The 20,334-nt window shown below is 33.9% G+C and overlaps 1 protein-coding gene and 1 non-coding gene across 7 annotated transcripts in view; both read right to left on the bottom strand.

The window, feature by feature from the left end:
• The window catches only part of RALGAPA1 (Ral GTPase activating protein catalytic subunit alpha 1), a 263,713-nt gene that overhangs the window by 192,789 nt on the left and 50,590 nt on the right, over positions 1-20,334 (bottom strand). For all 6 annotated transcript variants that reach the window (XM_060619520.3, XM_060619522.3, XM_060619525.3 and 3 more), the window contains exons 4-10: positions 17,917-17,974; positions 13,435-13,478; positions 11,762-11,939; positions 10,188-10,303; positions 7,902-8,040; positions 6,644-6,852; positions 3,694-3,933 (exon numbers count right to left, since the gene is read on the bottom strand). In XM_060619520.3, coding sequence (XP_060475503.2) covers positions 3,694-3,933; positions 6,644-6,852; positions 7,902-8,040; positions 10,188-10,303; positions 11,762-11,939; positions 13,435-13,478; positions 17,917-17,974 — 984 coding nt within the window. The remainder of the gene's footprint in view (positions 1-3,693; positions 3,934-6,643; positions 6,853-7,901; positions 8,041-10,187; positions 10,304-11,761; positions 11,940-13,434; positions 13,479-17,916; positions 17,975-20,334) is intronic.
• On the bottom strand, positions 2,497-2,600 carry LOC132670517 (U6 spliceosomal RNA). Its single transcript, XR_009606754.1, has one exon. It is a non-coding gene; the product is annotated as a U6 spliceosomal RNA (small nuclear RNA).

The raw sequence follows: 20,334 nt of genomic DNA on the forward strand, positions 1-20,334 counted from the left end.
GACAGGCAAAAATTTTTAGTATTTGATACCAACAGACATCCACTAAAATGATGAATCATCCACTAAATGATGAACTTCATTCAAGCAGAGGAAAGTGATTCTAAAAAATCTGGAAGGGAAGATATCATAATCACAGAAAATGATAAACAGATAACTAAACGTAAATCAATACTGAATGCACAGAACAATAATAATACTGGAGTTAAACCACAACCACATAAAATAGAACTGAATTATTCAATAATAACAATAGGTTAAGTTGGGGGGGGGGGGGGAATTAAGAGTAATAAGGTTCTAAGATCCTTGTACTGATTAGAAAAAGGGTAAAAAAATAACTTTAGTCCTTGGAAAGTGAATTATGTATGTTAAAATTTATACAATAATCACTGAAGAAAAAGAAATAGAATATAACTTTCAAACCAAGTAACAGTAAAAGAATACAAAGTGAAAAAGTATCAATTAAAAAGAAAGCAAAAAATAAGACAATGACACAAAAGAAATACAGACATGATAAAAAAAATAGAACAAAATAAGATGCTACCAATAAATCCAAACATAACAATGATAATATAAATATTCCATTTAAAAGACAAAGATTTTTAAAAATCAAACCATATTTACAAGAGGCATACAAAATCTAATGATATAAAAGAGTTAAAAATTAAAAGATTGTTTAAAAAAATGTATGAGGCTACTTTTTTTTTCTTTCTTTCTTTTTTTTTTTTTTTTTTAAACAGGGGGCTTGAACTCATGACCCTGAGATCAAGAGTTCCATGCTCTACCCACTGAACCAGCCAGCCACCCCAGAGGCTAGTTCATAATAAAAAGAAAGTTAGGGCACCTGGGTGGCTCAGTCAGTTAAGCATCCAACTCTTGGTTTCGGCTCAGGTTAAGATCTCAGTTAGTGAGTTCCAGCCCCGTGTGGACTCTGCATTGCCAGCATGGAGCCTGTTTGCAATTGTTTCTCTCTTCCTCTCTCTCTGTCACTTCCCTGCTCGCTAGCTCTCTCTCTCTCAAAATAAATAAACTAAAAAAAAAAAGTGGTATAAATCCACTAATAGTAAATAAAATAGACTTTGTGCAAAAATAATTTTTGTAGGTGAAAAGGGCCATAAAAATAAAATGTTTAATTCACATTCAAAAAAAATTTTTTAGGTTTATTTATCTTGAAAGAGAGAGAGCAAAGTGGGGGAGGAACAGAGAGAGAGAGAGAGAGAGAGAGAGCGAGCCCCAAGCAGGCTCTGCACTGTGCATGGGGCTCGAACTCATAAACCATGAGATCATGACCTAAGCGAAAAACAAGAGTCAGATGATTAACAGCTGAGCCACATTTAAATATAAAACTTTCAACTTGTATGTATTTAATTATTAATTATACAGCTTGAAAATATACAAAGAAAAATTTATGGAGCTACAAAGATAAACCTGACAAATCATCAGAGTATAAGACTTCCATAACTGTAAGGGCAAACTGACCAAAAACCTTTAGTAAGGATATAGAAAAGTTCAGACGTTAATGATCACTGAACTCAACAAAGAAGCATACATTCTTTCCAAGCACACAGGACATTTATGAGAAATGACTACATTCTGAGCCATAAGTTTCAATTCATTGTAAATAACTAGTATCATACAGACTATATTCTCTAAAAGAATCACATCAAAATTTGTAAGAAAAAAAAAACCCAGAAAACTGTTTGGAAGACACAAATTGATAAATATTGCAAAGGTCAAAGAAGGTATTAACATGAAAATTAGAAAATATTTACATGTGAATAATAACAAAAAATGCTATACACCAAAATTTGTAAAATATAGATAAAACAGTACATATGGTAAATTAATAGCCTCAAAAATCATTTGAGAAAAATGTGAGAATAAAATTAATTAGCTAGGGGAAAAAAAAACAAAATCAAGTAGAAAGATGAAATAACAAGGAGCAAAAAATAATAAAACAGAAAAACAAGTATAAAACAGAGAGGACTAACAGCCAAAAGCTCATTCTTGAAAAGACTAATAAAATGACAAATCTCTAGCAAGAATCATTTAAAAAAAAAAAAAAAAAGACAAATAAATACTAACAGGAATGAAAAGGAAGAACATGAATATAAATGCTTCAGATATTAAAAAGTTTATAAAAGAATGTAATGAACTTTTTGTCAAATCTGAAAACAAATGCAATGAACAAATTCCTAGAAAAATAAACTTACACAAACTTTATTACTCGAAAACCCGAATAGTTCTATAAGCTTGCTTTGATTTCTCCCACAAGTAAATTATTCCAACATTATTTGCCAAATATCTTTCCCTTCCCATTTGTCAAATAGTCTATCAACTCAAACTGTAAAATTTGGCAACCAGAACCACTGCCAAAGCTGGACAAAATGGTAAGGCAAGTTGGTCTCTTTTTTTTTTTTTATTGTGATAGTCACTTTATTGGGGTTGAATGAAACAATCAATTTGTATATAATTGTATACATTTGTACTCATGAACACAAAAATATAGAACCCCTTCATGAATTTGCCTGTGGTCCTTGTGCAGGTGCCATGCTAATTTTCTCTGTATCATTCTAATGTTTAGTGTTTGTGCCGCTGAAACAAGCCAAGGCAAGTTTGTTTCTTTACAAAGCTAATGATGCCTCTGTTTTGCATATCAATAAATACGTATATGAGGTGAAGATGTGCTTTGCCTAGACAGCTCCCTTGCAAGTGAAGGCAATGTGGTATAAACAGCACTGCCAGGGGAACCAGGATCTGGGAGTTTTAGTCCCAAATTTACCACTTTCTTGCTGTGAGACTTGAATGATCCCCTTCAGCTACAAAACTCAATGATGTTTACCTGCAAAAGTTAAGTACCTTTGCTATTAAGAGCAAATGATTAGTTTTTATAAGGTTTATTTTCCATAAAATTTCTATGTAATTGAGAATGTGCACTTAGGAATTTCTAGCTATCCTTATATGATACTTTTTATTCTTTTTCTTTCTCTCCATTTCTTTTAGTCCCCAAATATCTATCTTACGCAACTTTAATTTCAGAATGCCTTAGAGGACAAAACTGAGCCTCTGAGAGGAGGATAAAGGCAATGAAAACATTGCTTCTTATACTCATAAACCACTTTTTACTGATTGTAGAGAATAAAAGATAAAATAATTTTAATTTACTAATCAAATGGTAGGAAATAAAGTTTCAAACCGGAAAGTGAGTAACTAAGAAAACTGTTCTAATAACAGAAGAAGGAGCATGGTTGGTTATTAAACTAAACTCATCATAAACTAAAAAATATAAATAATAGAAAATATTAAAAGATTAAAATAGCAAATTTTAAAATTAAAATTAAATTTAAAATTAAATATGAACTTTAAAAAACATTTCTATTAAGGGGCTCCTAGGTTGCTCAGTTGGTGAAGTGTCCAACTCTTGGTTTTGGTTCAGGTCATGATCTCACAGTTTGTGAATTTGAGCCCTGCATTGGGCTCTGCACTAACAGTGTTGGAGCCTGCTCGGGATTCTCTCTCTCCCTCTCTCTGCCCCTCTCCTGCTCATGCTCTCTCTTTCTCTCTTTCAAAAGAAATAAACTTAAAACAAAGAAACAAACATTTCTATTAGGAATTTTAAATAGCTCAAAGTCAGTATATTCAACATTAAAAACCAAAGTCTACATTAGAAATTAAAATTACTGAAAGATACTTTACCTGACGAAATATCTCTGTGACAAAGTTTACATTACTTCTTTTAGAAGAAAAAACTCTGCGAACTATTTCAATGTCTGTGAGATGTTCTTCATCAATACTGCAGAGACTGGATGAGCTAGGTTCTCGCTCCGTGAGAGTGCTTGTATTAGAATGGGACTGTTCTGGTTCTGTAGTTCTATCTGCTTTATCAGCATTATCATTTTTGTTTTCTTCTCTGGATACCAAACTAGCAGCTGCTCTCTAAAATAAAAAGAAAAGAGGGAGAGTATCATAATCATTTAATTTGGTATTTTGCTTTTTTTTTTTTAAAGTTTATTTATTTTGAGACACAGAGAGAGAAGCCAAGAGCAGGGGAGGGGCAGGAGAGAGGGAGAGAGAGACTCCCAAGAAAGCTCCATGCTGCCAGCAAGGAGCCTGATGCAGGGATCGAGCTCACGAACTGTGACATCATGACCTAAGCCGAAATCAAGAGTTGGATGTTTAACCTACTGAGCCACCCAGGCACCCTGGGATTTTGCTTTCTAATAGCAAATACTGGTAGAACTCAAAGCATTCCACAAATAACTTACACTATTGTTTAAAACTGGGCATAGATCATAGACTTTTTTTTTTTTTTTCCAAAGAGAGAATGAGTGAGCAGGGGAGACAGGTAGAAAGGAGAACAAGGGTGGGGGGGGAGAGAATACCTTAAGCAAACTCCACATTCAGCATGGAGCCCATGCAGGGCTTGATCCCACAACCTTGGGATCATGACCTGAGCCAAAATCAAGAATCTGATGGACACTCAATGGACTGAACCACCCAGGCACCCCAGGCATAGATTTCATTTAGAATCCATTCTAAATAATTAAGCGGCAATCCAAATAATTCAACACATAAGTAATATAGTGATACTCACTAATCATCTATCCATCTAAATTTGCTTTTAGAATGTTTGCAGTACAAACAAGTTACAAAAAAACAAAGGAATGGCAAAAAAAAAATTATGACAGAAGTAGAAATGACACCTAAAGAAAATATAAAAAAAAACTCAAGAGTGAGGTGCCTGGCTGGCTATTGGTAGAATATGTGACTCTTGATCTTGGGGTTGTAAGTTTGAGCCCCATGCTGGGTGTAGAGATTACTTAAAAATAAAATCGGAAGGAAGGAAGGGAAACGGGGAAGGAGGAACAAAGGAAGATAGGCTGACTGGCTGGTAGGCAGGCAGGAAGGAAGGAAAGAAAGAAACAAACTCAAGAGAACATTCTATATTCTACTAACTTAAAAGATTTTTTACCATGACTAAAGATGAAGCCTAAGACTAGCGATAAAGTAAGGTTGGTGATAAGGAAATTACTACCATGTTATGATAGTAGTAGCACTATATCATGGTATGGCAAATTCGTTTCCATTAAGTTACTCAATTTTTAGTCTCAGTTTTGTCGCCTATAAAACAAGAGGGTTTAAGTAAATAATCTCAAATATGCCTTCCTAATCAAAACCTCCATGATTTTAGTGCATTAAGTTCTGAGATCATGGAAAATAGTTCTGCTTGAGAGTTTCTATATTTAATAATTCTGTGTAGAGACACTGAAACAAAGTTTTAGGGAAAACATACCCATAGTCGGCTGCAGATAAAGGCTAAGGGGGAATATAATTGAAATATTCTGAGTGCTAATCAATTAAACACCCACTTTACACCTCCACTTAATTTGTGAAAGATTTAAGAAGTCATACAAAAACACACACAGTATAAGATATTTTAAACTAAATGAAGAAAATCTGAGAAAAGGAAAATAAAAATTATAAAATAAATACTGTAATATAGATAAGTTCAGGAAAAACACACACTGAGGAAAAAGGAGAAAGTGATAATGAAGTATGAAAAAGACCAACTATTTAATTAAGAAATACTAGAAGTTTATAGATTAGTCCCTCCATTGTATAGCCGTACAATTTTATATCACATTTCTAGACTCAGTGCCCTTGTTGAAAAAAGGGGAAATGAGATGAGGGCAAGGCGTTATTTTTTTAAGATTTTCTTTTTTGGGGGGCCGCCTGGATGGCTCAGTCAGTTAAGCATCTGATTTCGGCTCAGGTCACGATCTCATAGTTTATGGGTTTGAGCTCTGCATCGGGCTCTGTGCTGACAGCTCAGAGCCTGGAGCCTGCTTCAGATTCTCTGTCTCCCTCTCTCTCTGTCCCTCCCCTGCTCATGCTCTCTCTCAAAAGTATACGTTAAAAATTTTTTTTAAAAAAGATTTTTTTTTTAATGTTTATTTATTCTTGAGAGAGACAGAACGTGCAAGTGGGGAGTGACAGGAAGATATGGGGGCAGAGGATCCAAAGTGGGCTCCTGCACTGACAGCAGATAGCCTGATGTGGGTTTGAACTCACAAACCGTGAGATCATGCCCTGAGCCAAAGTTGGGTGCTTAAATGACTGAGCCACCCAGGCGCCCAAGACTTTATATTTAAATAATCTCTACACCCAACACGGGGCTTGAACTCACAACCCAAAGATCAAGAGTCACAAGCTCCATGGACTGGGCCAGCCAAGTACCCTGGGAGATAAGATTTTAAGTCAGCATTCTGTGAATGCTTTGGAAATCTAAAAAGAATTATGATGGTTCTACAACCATTTGATTACAGATTGCTTCCAACTGCAAGAATCTGTATGTACAATTCAGAATATTTTTAATACTGCACAACTAATATAAAATACAGAAACAAATTAAAAGCTGAGACTCATATATGACTAGAATTATCTTCTATGTCTTCCAAGTTTTTTTATTAAAAAAACTATCAATTCTATAATAATTGTTAAAATTTGGATTCATAAAATACATTTATACAAAGAAAATACTATCATTTGCTTTAAAAGTGTTCTACACATAAGGCAATTTAAATCCACAGACATATCTCTTAAGCCATTTTTAACTTTAACAAGTTTGCCTTATGTGGTGTATTACCTGAATATTCTTTGGCAAGACTTCACCTTCCATCCCAGGAATATGAGGTCCTGTATGTGGCTTTGGCTCAAGCCAGAAAGAAACCAGCCAACGAATGACAATAACCCGAGCCTTAATGAAAGGCTCCTTTGTACAATAGATTGCTTCATTGGTTTCAGCATCCTTCTTTATCATAACATAATGTGGCTTTGGTCTCACCTGTGGGATATCTATGAAAAATAAAAAGAAAACAAAGACCAAAATAAGAATTATGCTTAGATAAATATGCATTTTTAAACATTTGAGAAAACACCTGTCATGATACTCTTGTTTTAGAAGTAGATTTGGTACAAAATGACATTTTAAAATAATTTGCTAGATATCAGCATGGAATCTACAAGAGTGAACCATATATGGCTGATATATGGAAACGTGTTTTTGCAATTTTATCACTGAAAAGCTTAATGACTCTTGCCTAAGTAGAGAACCTTCCAGAGCCATTTGAAATTAATGAGAACTCACTTCAATTAACCTAAGACTGAGACACAAATTATGAAGTAATACAAAGTATGAGAATTTTTCCTTGATTTTTACAGCAAAAATATTTTTAAAGTAAATATTGTTCTCAATGGCAAAGATCTGCTACTCTAATTTAATTCCTTTCTACTAGCTCTAATGGTTATGCCTAAACCTATGAGTTGCCTAAACTTGGCAAAGCTTAAAATAGGAAAATCTTTCTTCAAAAAGAACATTTCCACATACAGACTGCCAGTGCCTCCTATATATGGAAGGTCTGCTTCTAACCCAACATTTGTCAAGAAGGTTCTAGTTTCAAGGCTCACACAGCCATTTTGGCACAGCCACTAAATACTGGATAATATATCATCAAAACATATGACACTGTAATTATTCATACATAATTTAAATAAGACATACTAAATAAAACCCTTGGGTGGCCTTAAAAAAATTTATAATGTAGTTTAAGGATCATACAAATATTAGAATTAAGTTTAATTTATAATCACAAATATTGCTGGTAGGTTAACTTTTCCAATTGGTGAGACCCAAAGAATATGTTTTTTAAAAAAAATCTCTTCACTCTCAGTGAAACTTTCCTATTAATAGAATTCCACTTTCTATATGAATCAAGGTATATTTCTAAGGAATCAATAAAAATATTAAAGTTATCCGTCTTCTTCAGGTAACAAATGCCAGCTTTACAATGAAGTATATTTTATTCTTACATGTGATCTTTTAGAAAATTCCAAAGACTACTTACCAAGTACAGGATGATATAAACTATTCTCCTTGCAGATGTTTGGGAAAATATAAGGCAAGTAATATTTCTTAAAATGTGAAAACAAAAATGAAAATCCCCTTTCTTGGTTTTCTTTGTTCTTCCATTCTAAACTTTTTACCTAATAATAAAAAATACAATGAGAATCATTCCATGAAACAGAAACAGTTATTAGTTATTATAAACAAGCTTGTAAAAGGTTACTTAAGCAATACACTAATCTATTACACTCTAAAGATATACACGCTAAATATATATAAAGGACAAATCTTAAAATGAGGGTTTAATGCCATGAAAATGCATTATATAAGTTATATTTCAAAAATCTTAGAGAAGTTAAAGTATGCTCTGGAAAATTTTCAAAGTTGACTCAAACTCGGCTCTACTAATGACAAAGATATGAATGTTCTTTTCCCCATTGCCCCATCCTGAATAATTCAGCCTTAAAAGTCATACAAAATAGGTATATGTGAGAGTAGAGAAGGAGTAAAAGCAGTGGCAGTCAAGTGCAGGTAATCAGAGCTTGCATAAGAAGTAGGGCCTCCAATGGAGGGGATATAGTAGAGGCAGTTGCCCAGTGGGGACTTTGAGCACGAGGAGGTGAGGACAGTGTCCATGAAGTAAGGAGGTGAGGATAGAAGGGGAAAGAGCAGTAAAACACAGGGTGTGAGAATTTCAGTAGGGGGAGGAACATATCTAAGTAGGGGGATGGTAAAAGCCCAGAGTAGGCTTCAGTGAGATACCACTATACATTCACTTTAGAATAGCTAAAATTACATAGTGACCATACCAACTGTTGATGAGGATATGATGCAACTTTTAAGTTTCATAGATTGCTAGTGGAATGTAAAAAGGCACAACCATTTGGAAAACACTTGGTAGCGCCTTAAAAAATCAGTATATACCTACTCTACAACCTAGCTGTTTGACTAACGGTATTTACCCACAAAAAAGGAAACTTTACGTATACACAAGGACTTGTTTATCAATATTCACAGCAGATTTATTTGCAATAGCCAAAAACTGGAAACTCATTATCACCTGAATAACAAAGCGTGGTATATCCACACAATGAAAAGCTAGTCAGCAATAAAAAGAACCAAACTATAAATATACAACAATATGGATGATTTTCAAAATATTTATGATGGAAAAAAGAAGCCAGACCAAAAAAAAGTATGTACTACAGGATTCCATTTACATAAAAATATGGAAAATGCAAACTATAGTGACAAAGATCAATAGTTGCCTGCGATTAGGAAGCAGTTAGGAGTGGAAAAGGATATATTACGAAGGCATCAGAGAACTTTTAGGGGTGATATGGTCATTATATTGATTGTGGTGATGGCTGCATGTTGTACACATATAATAAATTTCATCAAATTGTATATTTCAATATTGCAGTTTACTGTATGCCAATTATATCTCAATAAACCAGCAAAACATTTAAAAACCTATATGGAGTGTAAAAGTTGCTTTTTAAAAAAGAAAAACTGGTAATAATAATGACAGTAACAACTACTATTCACAGAACACTTACTTGTATCATGTACTTTTTTATTCTAGTACTTTGCACTAATTATTTAACCCTCAAACACCAAAGTAGGATATGTATTATTTTTATGTCTATTTTAGGCCACAGAGGTTAATTTAACAAAGGTCATACTATCAGTAAGATGTGGAATCAGATTTAAATCTTGGTAATCTCATTCAGGGTCCAAATTAACTTTATAATGTTAGTTTCTAAGGCATGGGGAATTTTTATGTTTGGAACAGTTACAAGAAATGTACATATGCTGAGTGTTCCCATTGATCAGAACATGCAGAGATGAAGAGGTTACCTTACAAAATACATTCACTTAGAAATTTACAGTACAAACAGGTTGAAGTATAAATTACATTCCTGTACCCACACCCTATTCTCAGCCTACCTCCCTACTGGCTTCTTGGCAGGTTGATCCCTAAACCAGTTATTAGTTTTTTTTAAAGACCACAGCTGCTGATTATAAAGGAAAGGATTAGAAACTGGACCACATAAGAAGGTTTATACATGAAACAGTCTACTTAAAAATTTCTCTATCTCCCTAAGGGATTAATAATCCCTCCAATGATTTTTTTTTTTCCAGGAAAGGCATACTAACATACATTTTCAAAAGCAAAAATTTGTCCTCCTTCAGGACAATAAGCAAATATCTACTCTAACAGAACAATGGTAAGAGAGGGAAAAATGATGGTAAGAGGGGTAATATTTAAGAAGATAAAACATACCTGAATTACTATATATTTTAAAAGTGCTTCAAGAAAATAGCTTGTGAGATCTTCTTGTCCTTTGTCTCCTGATTGTGGGGGGACAAGAGGAGTGATTTCCTCTATAGTGACTTGAGCTATCCAAAGACAAAAGAAATGTTCAGTATAATTACAAAACAAAATTAACAATGAAATAATGTGGTCCAAAAAACATTAACTGTAAAACACATATGCAACAAATACTGCTTGAAAATGTTCTAATGACTGAAGCTTGAAATAAATCTGAGATCATCCGGACGATCCATCACAACAACCATGAAGTTTAATAACAGCTGTTTCATAAGCCCTTGACTGAGATAATGTGACAAGGATGGACAGACAGATATGAAGGGCTTAAGAGTAAATCTTGCTTGAAAAAAAACTTCTCATGATATTTTAAAATTCACATTAAGTGTGTCCATTCCAAAATTCCATAGTATGATGAGTAACAGCAAAAATAATGAGCTTATTCATCAATTAAAGGACAGAGTACTCTAGTAATGACCACGATTACCCTTTAAGGTAACGCTTTATTCAAAAAAGGAAATGCTATTTCCCTCTCAAAAAGAAAAGATAACATCTTAGTTCCTTGATTACAAAAGCCCATGTATAAAATAAGAAATATTTACATTTTCAAAAATTTTCAAATATTCAAAAACATTCATTGTAACAACCGCAAATTCAAGAAAACCAACAACTAGCTGAATTCTCTTAAATATCTCCTAAGCAGCACCTAGTTTAGTACAGGCAGATTCCTAAACCTGTTTCTCAGTAAATATTAGCCCAGTAATTAAGTTCACAAAAGTAGGTTTTTTTATAGTCCTCTTGGCACAAAATAAAATACTCTTGTACTTCAAAGTACATCCAAATTAACTCAAGGATACAAGAGGACATATGAGAATTAGAGATGAAAGATAAATGTAAAAATGGCTTATATTAACCAGGTGTTTCTGATGCTTTGATGCCAGAAGACTTGTTGGCCAGGGAGAGAAGAATGGCCCTCTCAGGGCTAGCTAGCTAATTCCTAGAGATCATAAACATGGGCTGGAGAACATTCCTTCCAGGTGCAAACCATCCAGCCCAGAGTACACACCTCTACTCCCCACTTCTATTCCGCCCTCACACTCAAGGCCACTATTCCCCTCACCTAATCACCCAGGTACCTGAGTGACAATGAGGGAAAGCCCGTTTGCACCTGAGCCTGCTAAAATTACCAAATGAGCCGCAGAACTGCTCACACTGCCTCACACATTCTACCTACAGAAATCATATAGGCTCTTGCCTATGATACCCTACCCCTGATTGACCCTGGTACTTCCCCATGTGGCCACCCTCCCTGGTGTGGCATGCCCTCTCCTCTTGGGAACTGTAACTATATATTCTTTTTAACGACAATCATCTGATCTGTTGGCCTCATCATACCTAAAAAATAATAAAACTTACATTTTACAACATGGCCTTGAATTACCCAGTTAATAAATGTAGAGACATTTTAAACCTATATTAACTACACAGAAAATTTTAAATACTAATGAATAAGATCTCATGAATCTTACTTTCTTGAAGGTTGAGTGGAGGATTAATGAGATTATCTAAAGTTCGAGGTCCATGTTCAGATTGTAGTGCTGAAAATCCGGGAATTAAGCAAGAAAACATCCAAAGTTGTTCTTTGCTACAGTTATTCTGAAGAGCTTGTAACCATAATAAAAAAAGACGAACACCTTCCCGCCTGATCTAAAATAAAATAAAAACAGTATTTTTACTTATAATGGAAATATTTTCTTACTTTTAAGGCCAAAATTCTTTAGATGATTAGAGAATGGTACTTTGCAAAACAGAGGAAGGAAAGAAAGAGGGAAAGGAAAAAGAAAAGGAAGAAGGAAGGAGGGAGGGAAGGAGGAAGCGCTATTACATCCATGTCATTTATTGAGCTCTCATTACTTGTAAAATTAAATTCATAGATTTGAACAACTACAGAATAAACTTGGCCTCTTACTACTGAAAGCCATCAGGTAATCTTTATTCTGTAATTTCCATTTGTAAAAAATCAGAAAATCATTTCTGATGGTCTAATACAAGAAGAAAGAGGGCAATAACTGTTCCTTGCTATAATGAGTTTGGTAAAATGAAGAATCGTAATGGGGATCCTGGTGCACTGCTAAATTAATGTTCTTGTCCTTAAAAGGCTTACCACTCTCTGAAATTATGTCATGTACTTATTACTTGCTGCTAACCTGCAAAACAGAAATTGTGACCTATTACTCTATTCTAAGCACCTAGAACAATAACCCATCTACAGAAGACAACAAATATTTGAATCAATGCATAAATTCTCTCCCATGAAGAGAACAGGAAAAGATAGAAAAACATTCAAACTCTGACAAGGAAAACACCAAGTTCTTCACTAACCTAACCTCACTGGTAGCTTTGGAAATTGGCCTACCACAGCTTGGTAAATGGCCACTGTCAAAGCTGTTCAACAGCTGCCAACCTCACAGTTTAGGGAGATAACAAGATAACAATTAGGAAGACTTAATCCTTCATGCTGTTATTCCAAGCCTTGACACCAAACCTACCTACAATATGAAACTTTCATTTAACCTACAATGAGAAGCTTTTAGACAAGGTAGCTTCTCTTATAACAGCACAATGAGATAATGAAAAAGAAATAAAACCAACTTTTTAATATAGATCCTTTATTTCTCTCTACATCTAAGCATAGTTATGGTAATATAAAGAATAATTTATTGAATGACTAAATAGTTTTTATCTTCTGGGATCAGAGAGTAAAGTATTTCTAGTGAATCACTCAATGCATTGGCAAACAACAGTTTTTCTCTTTGTTTTATTTACTTTGACAGAGACAACAAGGGAGAGGCAGAGAAAAAGGGAGAGAGAATTTTAAGCAAGCTCCCCAACATCAGCACAGAGTCCAATGAGGGGCTCAAACCCAAGAATCATGAGATCATGACCTGAACTGAAACCAGGAGTCAGACACTTAACCAACTGAGCCTCCTAGGCACCCCAACAATAGTTTTTCAATAGCCTAATCAACCTAGTACATATTTCACACATACTGAGTATGCTGCTATATTTTAAGTCAATTCACTTCAATTAAGTAAACAATTCAAAATTCTTTAGGAAAAAAGTTGATGTAGGAAAAGCAGAACAAGAGACTATATGCTTTACTCAGTTTTTAAAAAGTCATAGAAAAGAAAGACAACCATACCTTCAAGGAGTTTCCTGTGTGGAGTAGTTTCTTTAAAATCAATCCTGAAAAGAAAAGATGATTTTAAACATTCATATTTTCTTACTTGTTTCCAAATGTCAGAGTTCTCGGTCAGACTTGAAAACACTTTAAAACAAGTCCTTGGCAACCTCCAAGTTATTCTTGGTGACCCTGATATCCCTCTGGCCATAATCTTGGGACCAGAAAGGAATTTAAAAAGTCACCTTTACAACACATCATCTATTGCAATTAGACATGATTTATTCTATCAAAACAAACCCTAAACACAAAACTGCATTTAATACAACAATCTCTGTACATCTCTTATTTAACACTAAGAATATAATTAAGTACTTTCTCCATCACTAATACAAATAAAAACCACTGCAGAAAATTTTCATTTAACCACATAAACTTCTGTAACTCTAATATTCCCTAACAAACATTTTCATTGTGCTAATTTTCTTTTTCAGAATATTCAAATCCATCTTTGTTTCTTTTAATTTATACAATATTTCAATTCTATAATAAAATACTAAAATTACATTAATAACCATCCAGAGACCAACCATTTGGTCTGAACATATCTAACACAGTCCTGTGTTTCTTATAATTTCGAATTTTCATTTATTTACATGATCTATGAGGTTTTATCTAACAAGTATCATTGAAGCCTCCTTTGAAACCATTTCAAATCATTCTCCTTCCTTCCTTCCCCAGAAAAAAACTGTCCCAGTCTTTATCCAGATTTTGGTATTAATTATTTCCAAAAATATTTTCATATTATGAGTATTTATTTATAAATCAATAAAATATTTAGAGTTGGTTTATATGTTTAAAACTTATACCAAGAATTTTTTCCACAGCTATTTTTTCCAATACTGTATTTTTTATTCTTTCTAATAACCTCGAGATTATACATATACAAAACACACAGACACAAAGATGAAGCCTAGATTTTATTTGGTTAAGTTTCAGTTGTCATACAAAAATAAGCTTTAATATTTCAAATAAAACTTTTACTGGGGGCACCTGGGTGGCTCAGTCAGTTAAGCCTCTGACTTCAGCTCAGGTCATGATTTCCCAGTTCATAGGCTCAAGCCCCTCAGCAGGCTCTGTGCTGACAGCTCAGAGTCTAGAGCCTGCTTTGGATTCTGTGTCTCCCTCTCTTTCTGCTCCTCCCCTGCTTGCACTCTGTCTCTCTCTCTCTCTCAAAAATAAACTAAAAAAAAATTTTTTTAACTGTTTTATCTGCAATTCTCTTATGTTCAAGCAAATTCATTTTCTTAAAGCAATACTATGTAAATCCCAGTCTTTAATCAACTCCCCTAAAAAAAACAAAATCTATATATGCTAAATGCAGTGTGGCATCATGGATTGGATTATGGAACAGAAAAAGAATGTAAGTGAAAACTAATCAAATCTGGTTAAGTTTGAAGTTTAATAGTTTTTGAAAAAACATACATTTATATATATCATACAAAATAAGCCTTCCTATAAGTTATTTTTCACATCCAACATTAGCTTCTGAAATTCATCTACACTAATCTATATAGCTCTAATTAATTCACTTTAACTGCTATATATTTACTATTCCATTATGTTCCAATAATCTTACTTATGTTAGGACATTTGGTTTGTTTTCAAATTTTTTGCAATTCTCAGGAATACTATAATAAAGGTTCTTGTTCATGACTTCCTGTAGACATGTGAATTTCCCCAGGATATATTACCAGGAATGAAATTACTCACTTGCAACTTCACTCAATAATAGAAATTTCTCTCTAAAGTAGTTGAAAAAGTTAGCAGTACTTCTAGTAGTGTATGAGAATGCTATGGTAACACATTCTTGGCAACACAAAATACTGGTGGAAGCTCTAAAACATATCTTCATAATGTTTTCATTTGATGTTTCTTAGTGACACCAAGCATCTTTTCATCATTCAAGTTCCTGCAAATTGCTTATGATACCATTTGTTCATTTTTCAATTATGTTATTTTGTTTACTATGAGAGTTCCTTATACATACTGCCTACTAATTCTATGTCACTTCTTTGAATTGGAAATATATACTTCCAAACAATTCAGCCATGTTTTTTTTGATTGGGAGAGAAAGTATCTTCTGATGTAGAAAGGTTTTAAATTTCAATATAGTCAATTCACCAATGCTTTTCTTAATACTTCCCTACCTTAAAGTAATAAAGATAAACCAACAGTCACTTTAAAAAGTTTTAAAGTGTTACTTTTAACAGTTAAGACCTGAAATCCATCATAAACTTATTTCTGTATGGCAATAACAGATTTTTTTACTCAAATGGAGAGCCAGTTGTGGTACTAACTCTTTTAGGGTTTACAATGAAATGAAATGCTATCTCAATCATAATTCAAATTTCTATGTATAAGGCTAGGTCTTCAGCTGGTTTCCATGTTATTTTCCATTATCCACTTGTACATCCCTACACGGTGACGCTATCTTAATTATTATAGTATTGGGTATGGAAATATACAACAACACCATCTTCCTTTGCCTGTGATTTCCCATATAAATTTAGGAGAAATCTGTTACGCTATAGTAAAAAGTCCCTACAGGAATTCTGAATGAGAATTTTTCTTTTTATACTATCAAGCCTATCATTCATAGATACTGCATAAGATTCCATTTATTCAAGAACTTCCTTGTTCTTTAAAAATCATATCATTGCCATACACTAATCTTTTAAATGACTACAGAATACACATTCTCAAGCACACCAGAACATCATCTAAGAGAGACTATATTCTGAGCCACGAAATGTCTCAAAACCTTAAAAAGACTAAAATCACATAAAGTGTATTTTCTGACCAAAAACGAATTAAGTTAGAAATCACAACAAAAAGAAATCTGTGGTAACATCAAATACTTGAAAATTAAAAAACAAAACAAAACAAAAAACCACTCTTTAACTACAGGTCAAAGAAACCAAGAGGGACATTAAAAAGTATTTCTGGGGCACCTGGGTGGCTCAGTCGGTTAAGTATCTGACTTTAGCTCTGGTCATGATCTCACGGTTCCTGAGTTCAAGCCTTGCATCAGGCTCTGTGCTGACAGGTCAGAGCCTGCAGCCTACTTCAGATTCTATGCCTCCCTCTCTCTCTGCCTGTCTCCCACCCAGTCTGTCTGTCTCTCTCAAAAATAAACATTAAAAAAAAAATGTTTTTAAAAACTTCTGAGGCACCTGGGGTGGCTCAGTTGGTTGAGTGTCCAACTCTTGATATCAGCTCCGGTCAAGATCCCAGGGTTGTGGGAACTGCATTGGGTTCTGTGCTGAGTGTGGAGCCTGCTTAAGATTTTCTTACTCTCTCCTTCTGCCCTACTCACTCCCCTGTTCGCATGCTCTCTCTAAATATACATATATATATATATTTTTTTTTTTTTCAACTAAATGAAAACACAAGCACAACATTAAAACTTACAGGATAAGCTAAAACAAAGCTTAGAGGGAAATTTATTGCCTTAAATATCTGTATCAAAAAAGAAAAAAGATATCAAATTAATATCCTAGACTTCCATCATAAGAAAATACAAATAGACAAATTAAACCCAAAGCAAGCAAAACAGTTAAAAAAACTAAAAAGCTAAAATGAAAACCAATGAAATAGAAAGCAGAAAAAGAACAGAGAAAATCAAACAATACCAGAGTTAGTTCTTTGAAATGGTCAACACTGATGACAAATGCCTAGCTAGACTGGTCAGTAAGAGACTACAAATTACACAAATATTACAATACTTGGTCAGGATGTGGACAAAGGGTTCCCCTTTTGCATTGTTGGTGGGAATGTAAACTGGTGCAGCCACTCTGGAGAACAGTATGGAGGTTCCTCAAAAAATTAAAATAGAGCTACCTACAACCCAGCAATTGCACTACTAGGTATTTATCCAAAGGATACAAAAATGCTGAATCAAAGGAGCACATGTACCCGATGTTTATAGCAGCACTATAATAGTGGTAGGTAGCAGCGCTATAGCCAATAGCCAATAGCACAATAGCCAAATTGTGGAAGGAGCCAAAATGTCCACTGATTCATGAATGGATAAAGAAGATGTGCTGTGCGTGTGTGTATGTGCGCGCGCGCGCGCACGCACACACACACACACACACACACACACACACACACACACACACAGAGTCTATTTGGCACTTTACATTTCTCTTCCGTTTCTGATTCTGAGATGTTTATTTTGAGGCTGAGCCCACTTTTATTTTTTTGGTTTTATAGTTTTATCACCATTGCTAAAGTAAAGGAACAAAGAAATTTAATATGCCTTTTGATTGGTAATCTTTCATCTATATTTTTATCTTATACTCCCAGTAAGTAAAGTCCAGTATTCTTTATATTGTTTTTACTAAAAAATAAACCATAAATTCATTTGAAATAATGACCAGCCCATTAAAGAGCATTATCATTTATGTCAAATGTCAAGTACATATTTAAATTACTTACCAATACTATGAAACTGCCATCGCTGATGAATTCTTTCTGGAAGAAGTTGTAAAATTTTCTAAAAATCAGTATGAATAAAACAAAGAAAAGAATGAAAAGCAAGTAATGAGTCCACATTCTGTGCAATGTGAAAAATTAAACAAAGAGCTTATAATAAGCTTTTAAGAGTTTCTTATGTAAAAGATAGCATCACAAACACAAAACAGTATTTGAACTGATCTGACAGTACTTGCACTATTTCAGCACTGGTCATCAATATTTGAAAACACCAAAAAAACCCAACAAGCTATGCTAAGACTTGGAACAAGACATTAATGAAATTTATCTTTACAATGACGTGGAAAGTAAATATATTTCTCCTTATTGATTAAATACTAACTCAAACATTTTTCAAAATGATCATTTACTATTCTTAGAATTTCTCTATTATGGCTATTACTGATAAGTTTTAAATTCTTTCAGATATTAATATTAGTGACATTTTATCTCTGTGTAGTTCTTCCTATTTTTATAAAAGTAGGAGAAATATTTGGATTTCATAAAAATCAAATCAGTATTTATACTGTATAAAGTATTTGTACTGCGTTGATTCATGTGAACCCAAAAGTAGTATATGTTATGATGGCTATAGGTATAATAACAATACTTAAAAATACAGGATCCCTACATTTAAGCCAACACAGGCTTCTATCAACTGGGAATAAACACTTTTTACATATAATTCAAAATTTTACCTTTAATTCCCTTCACAAATTTCTTCTGTGTGAATTATTCTACTTCAACAGCTTGCCTTACTATGCTGCTAAACTAAGCTCTCAGTACTCATCCGCTTGCTGAATGAGTTTTGCATGTGTGTCTGTTGTTATTGCTGCTCTTACTACTATTATTATTATTTAGAAATTCCACTAACCAAATGTTCATAGTGGCCAAACAGTAGACATTTTATATAATGATATCTCATCAAACCTCACAACCATCCTAAAAAAAGTTTATTAATCTCATTTGAAAAATGAGAAGATGGGCTAAGTAATGTGTTTAAGTTAGAAAGTGGAATTAATTCCAGGGGTGCCTGCATGGCTCAGTTGGTTAAACACTGGACTTCGGCTCAGGTCACGACCTCACGGTTCGTGAGTTGAAGCCCCACGTTGGGCTCTATGCTGACAGCTCAGAGCCCACAGCCTGCTTCAGATTCTGTTTCCCTTTCTCTCTGCCCCTCCTCAGTTTGTGCTCTGTCTCTCTCTCAAAAATAAATGTTAAAAAAAAAATTTTAATAGATAAATTTTAAAAAGTAAAAAATCAAAAAGAAAGTGGAACTAATTTCAACCTTAATATGCCTAATTCTAAAATGTGTACTTTTGTACTATTCTGCCCAAAATACAGTATGCATGTTTTACACTTCTATCTTCCATTTAATATGATCTTCTTTAGTCCATCTCATACAAGAGGATCATGAGAAATTATAAAGTTCTTCACAGATAAATGCTGGTCCCGCATGAGATACACAAACTTCTTTGCCTTTGCCCTCCTCATATTTCTCTGGCCAACAATTACATAATTCTATTGATTTTGGTATGGAAAGAAATGAAATTTAAGTTGAGAAAGTTTATAAACTACTCAAAAGGATTCCTAAATTATGACCATTATACTTTATATTAAAAAAAATTTTTTTAATATTTATTTTTGAGAGAGAGAACATGAGTGGGGGAGGGACAGAGAGAGAGGGAGACACAGAATCTGAAGCAAGCTCCAGGCTCTAAGCTGTCAACACAGAGCCCGACGCAGGGCTCAAACATCATAACCTGAGCCGAAATCGAATGCTTAACCAACTGAGCCATCCAGGTACCCCTATTATACTTTAGATTTGACCCCTTATAAAATGTAAATAAACATGTCTTTATTATTTTTTTGAATCTTTTTTAACGTTTATTCATTTTTGAGAGACAGACCGTGAATGGGGGCAGAGAGAGAGGCAGACACAGAATCTAAAGCAGGTTCCAGGCTCTGAGTTGTCAGCACAGAGCCCAACACAGGGCTCAAACTCACGAACCCTGAGATCATGACCTCAGCCAAAGTCAGATGCTTAACCAACTGAGCCACCCAGGCACCCCAACATGTCTTATTTTTATGCGGTTAATATAAAGATGAAAGAAAGAAAGAAAGAAACCATGTGTAGTTTTAACAGAAGAAAACAGATTATGAATCCCAGATCATATTTTTAACACGACATAATGGTGCTTTTCATTCCAAAAAGAGGAAATCAGTTAATTTATAATTCTTAATTTTTAAAAATCATTATTAGTCTCCAAAGGTAGAGGTCAGGTATTATTATTCCCATTACAAGGAGCAAAACATAAACACACAGGTTAAATATTTTTTCCAAAAGATGGAAACCCTATATCTAACATCTTTATATTCTAA

Source organism: Panthera onca, chromosome B3, assembly GCF_046562875.1.
Source record: "Panthera onca isolate mPanOnc1 chromosome B3, mPanOnc1 haplotype 2, whole genome shotgun sequence".
NCBI lineage: Eukaryota > Metazoa > Chordata > Mammalia > Carnivora > Felidae > Panthera > Panthera onca.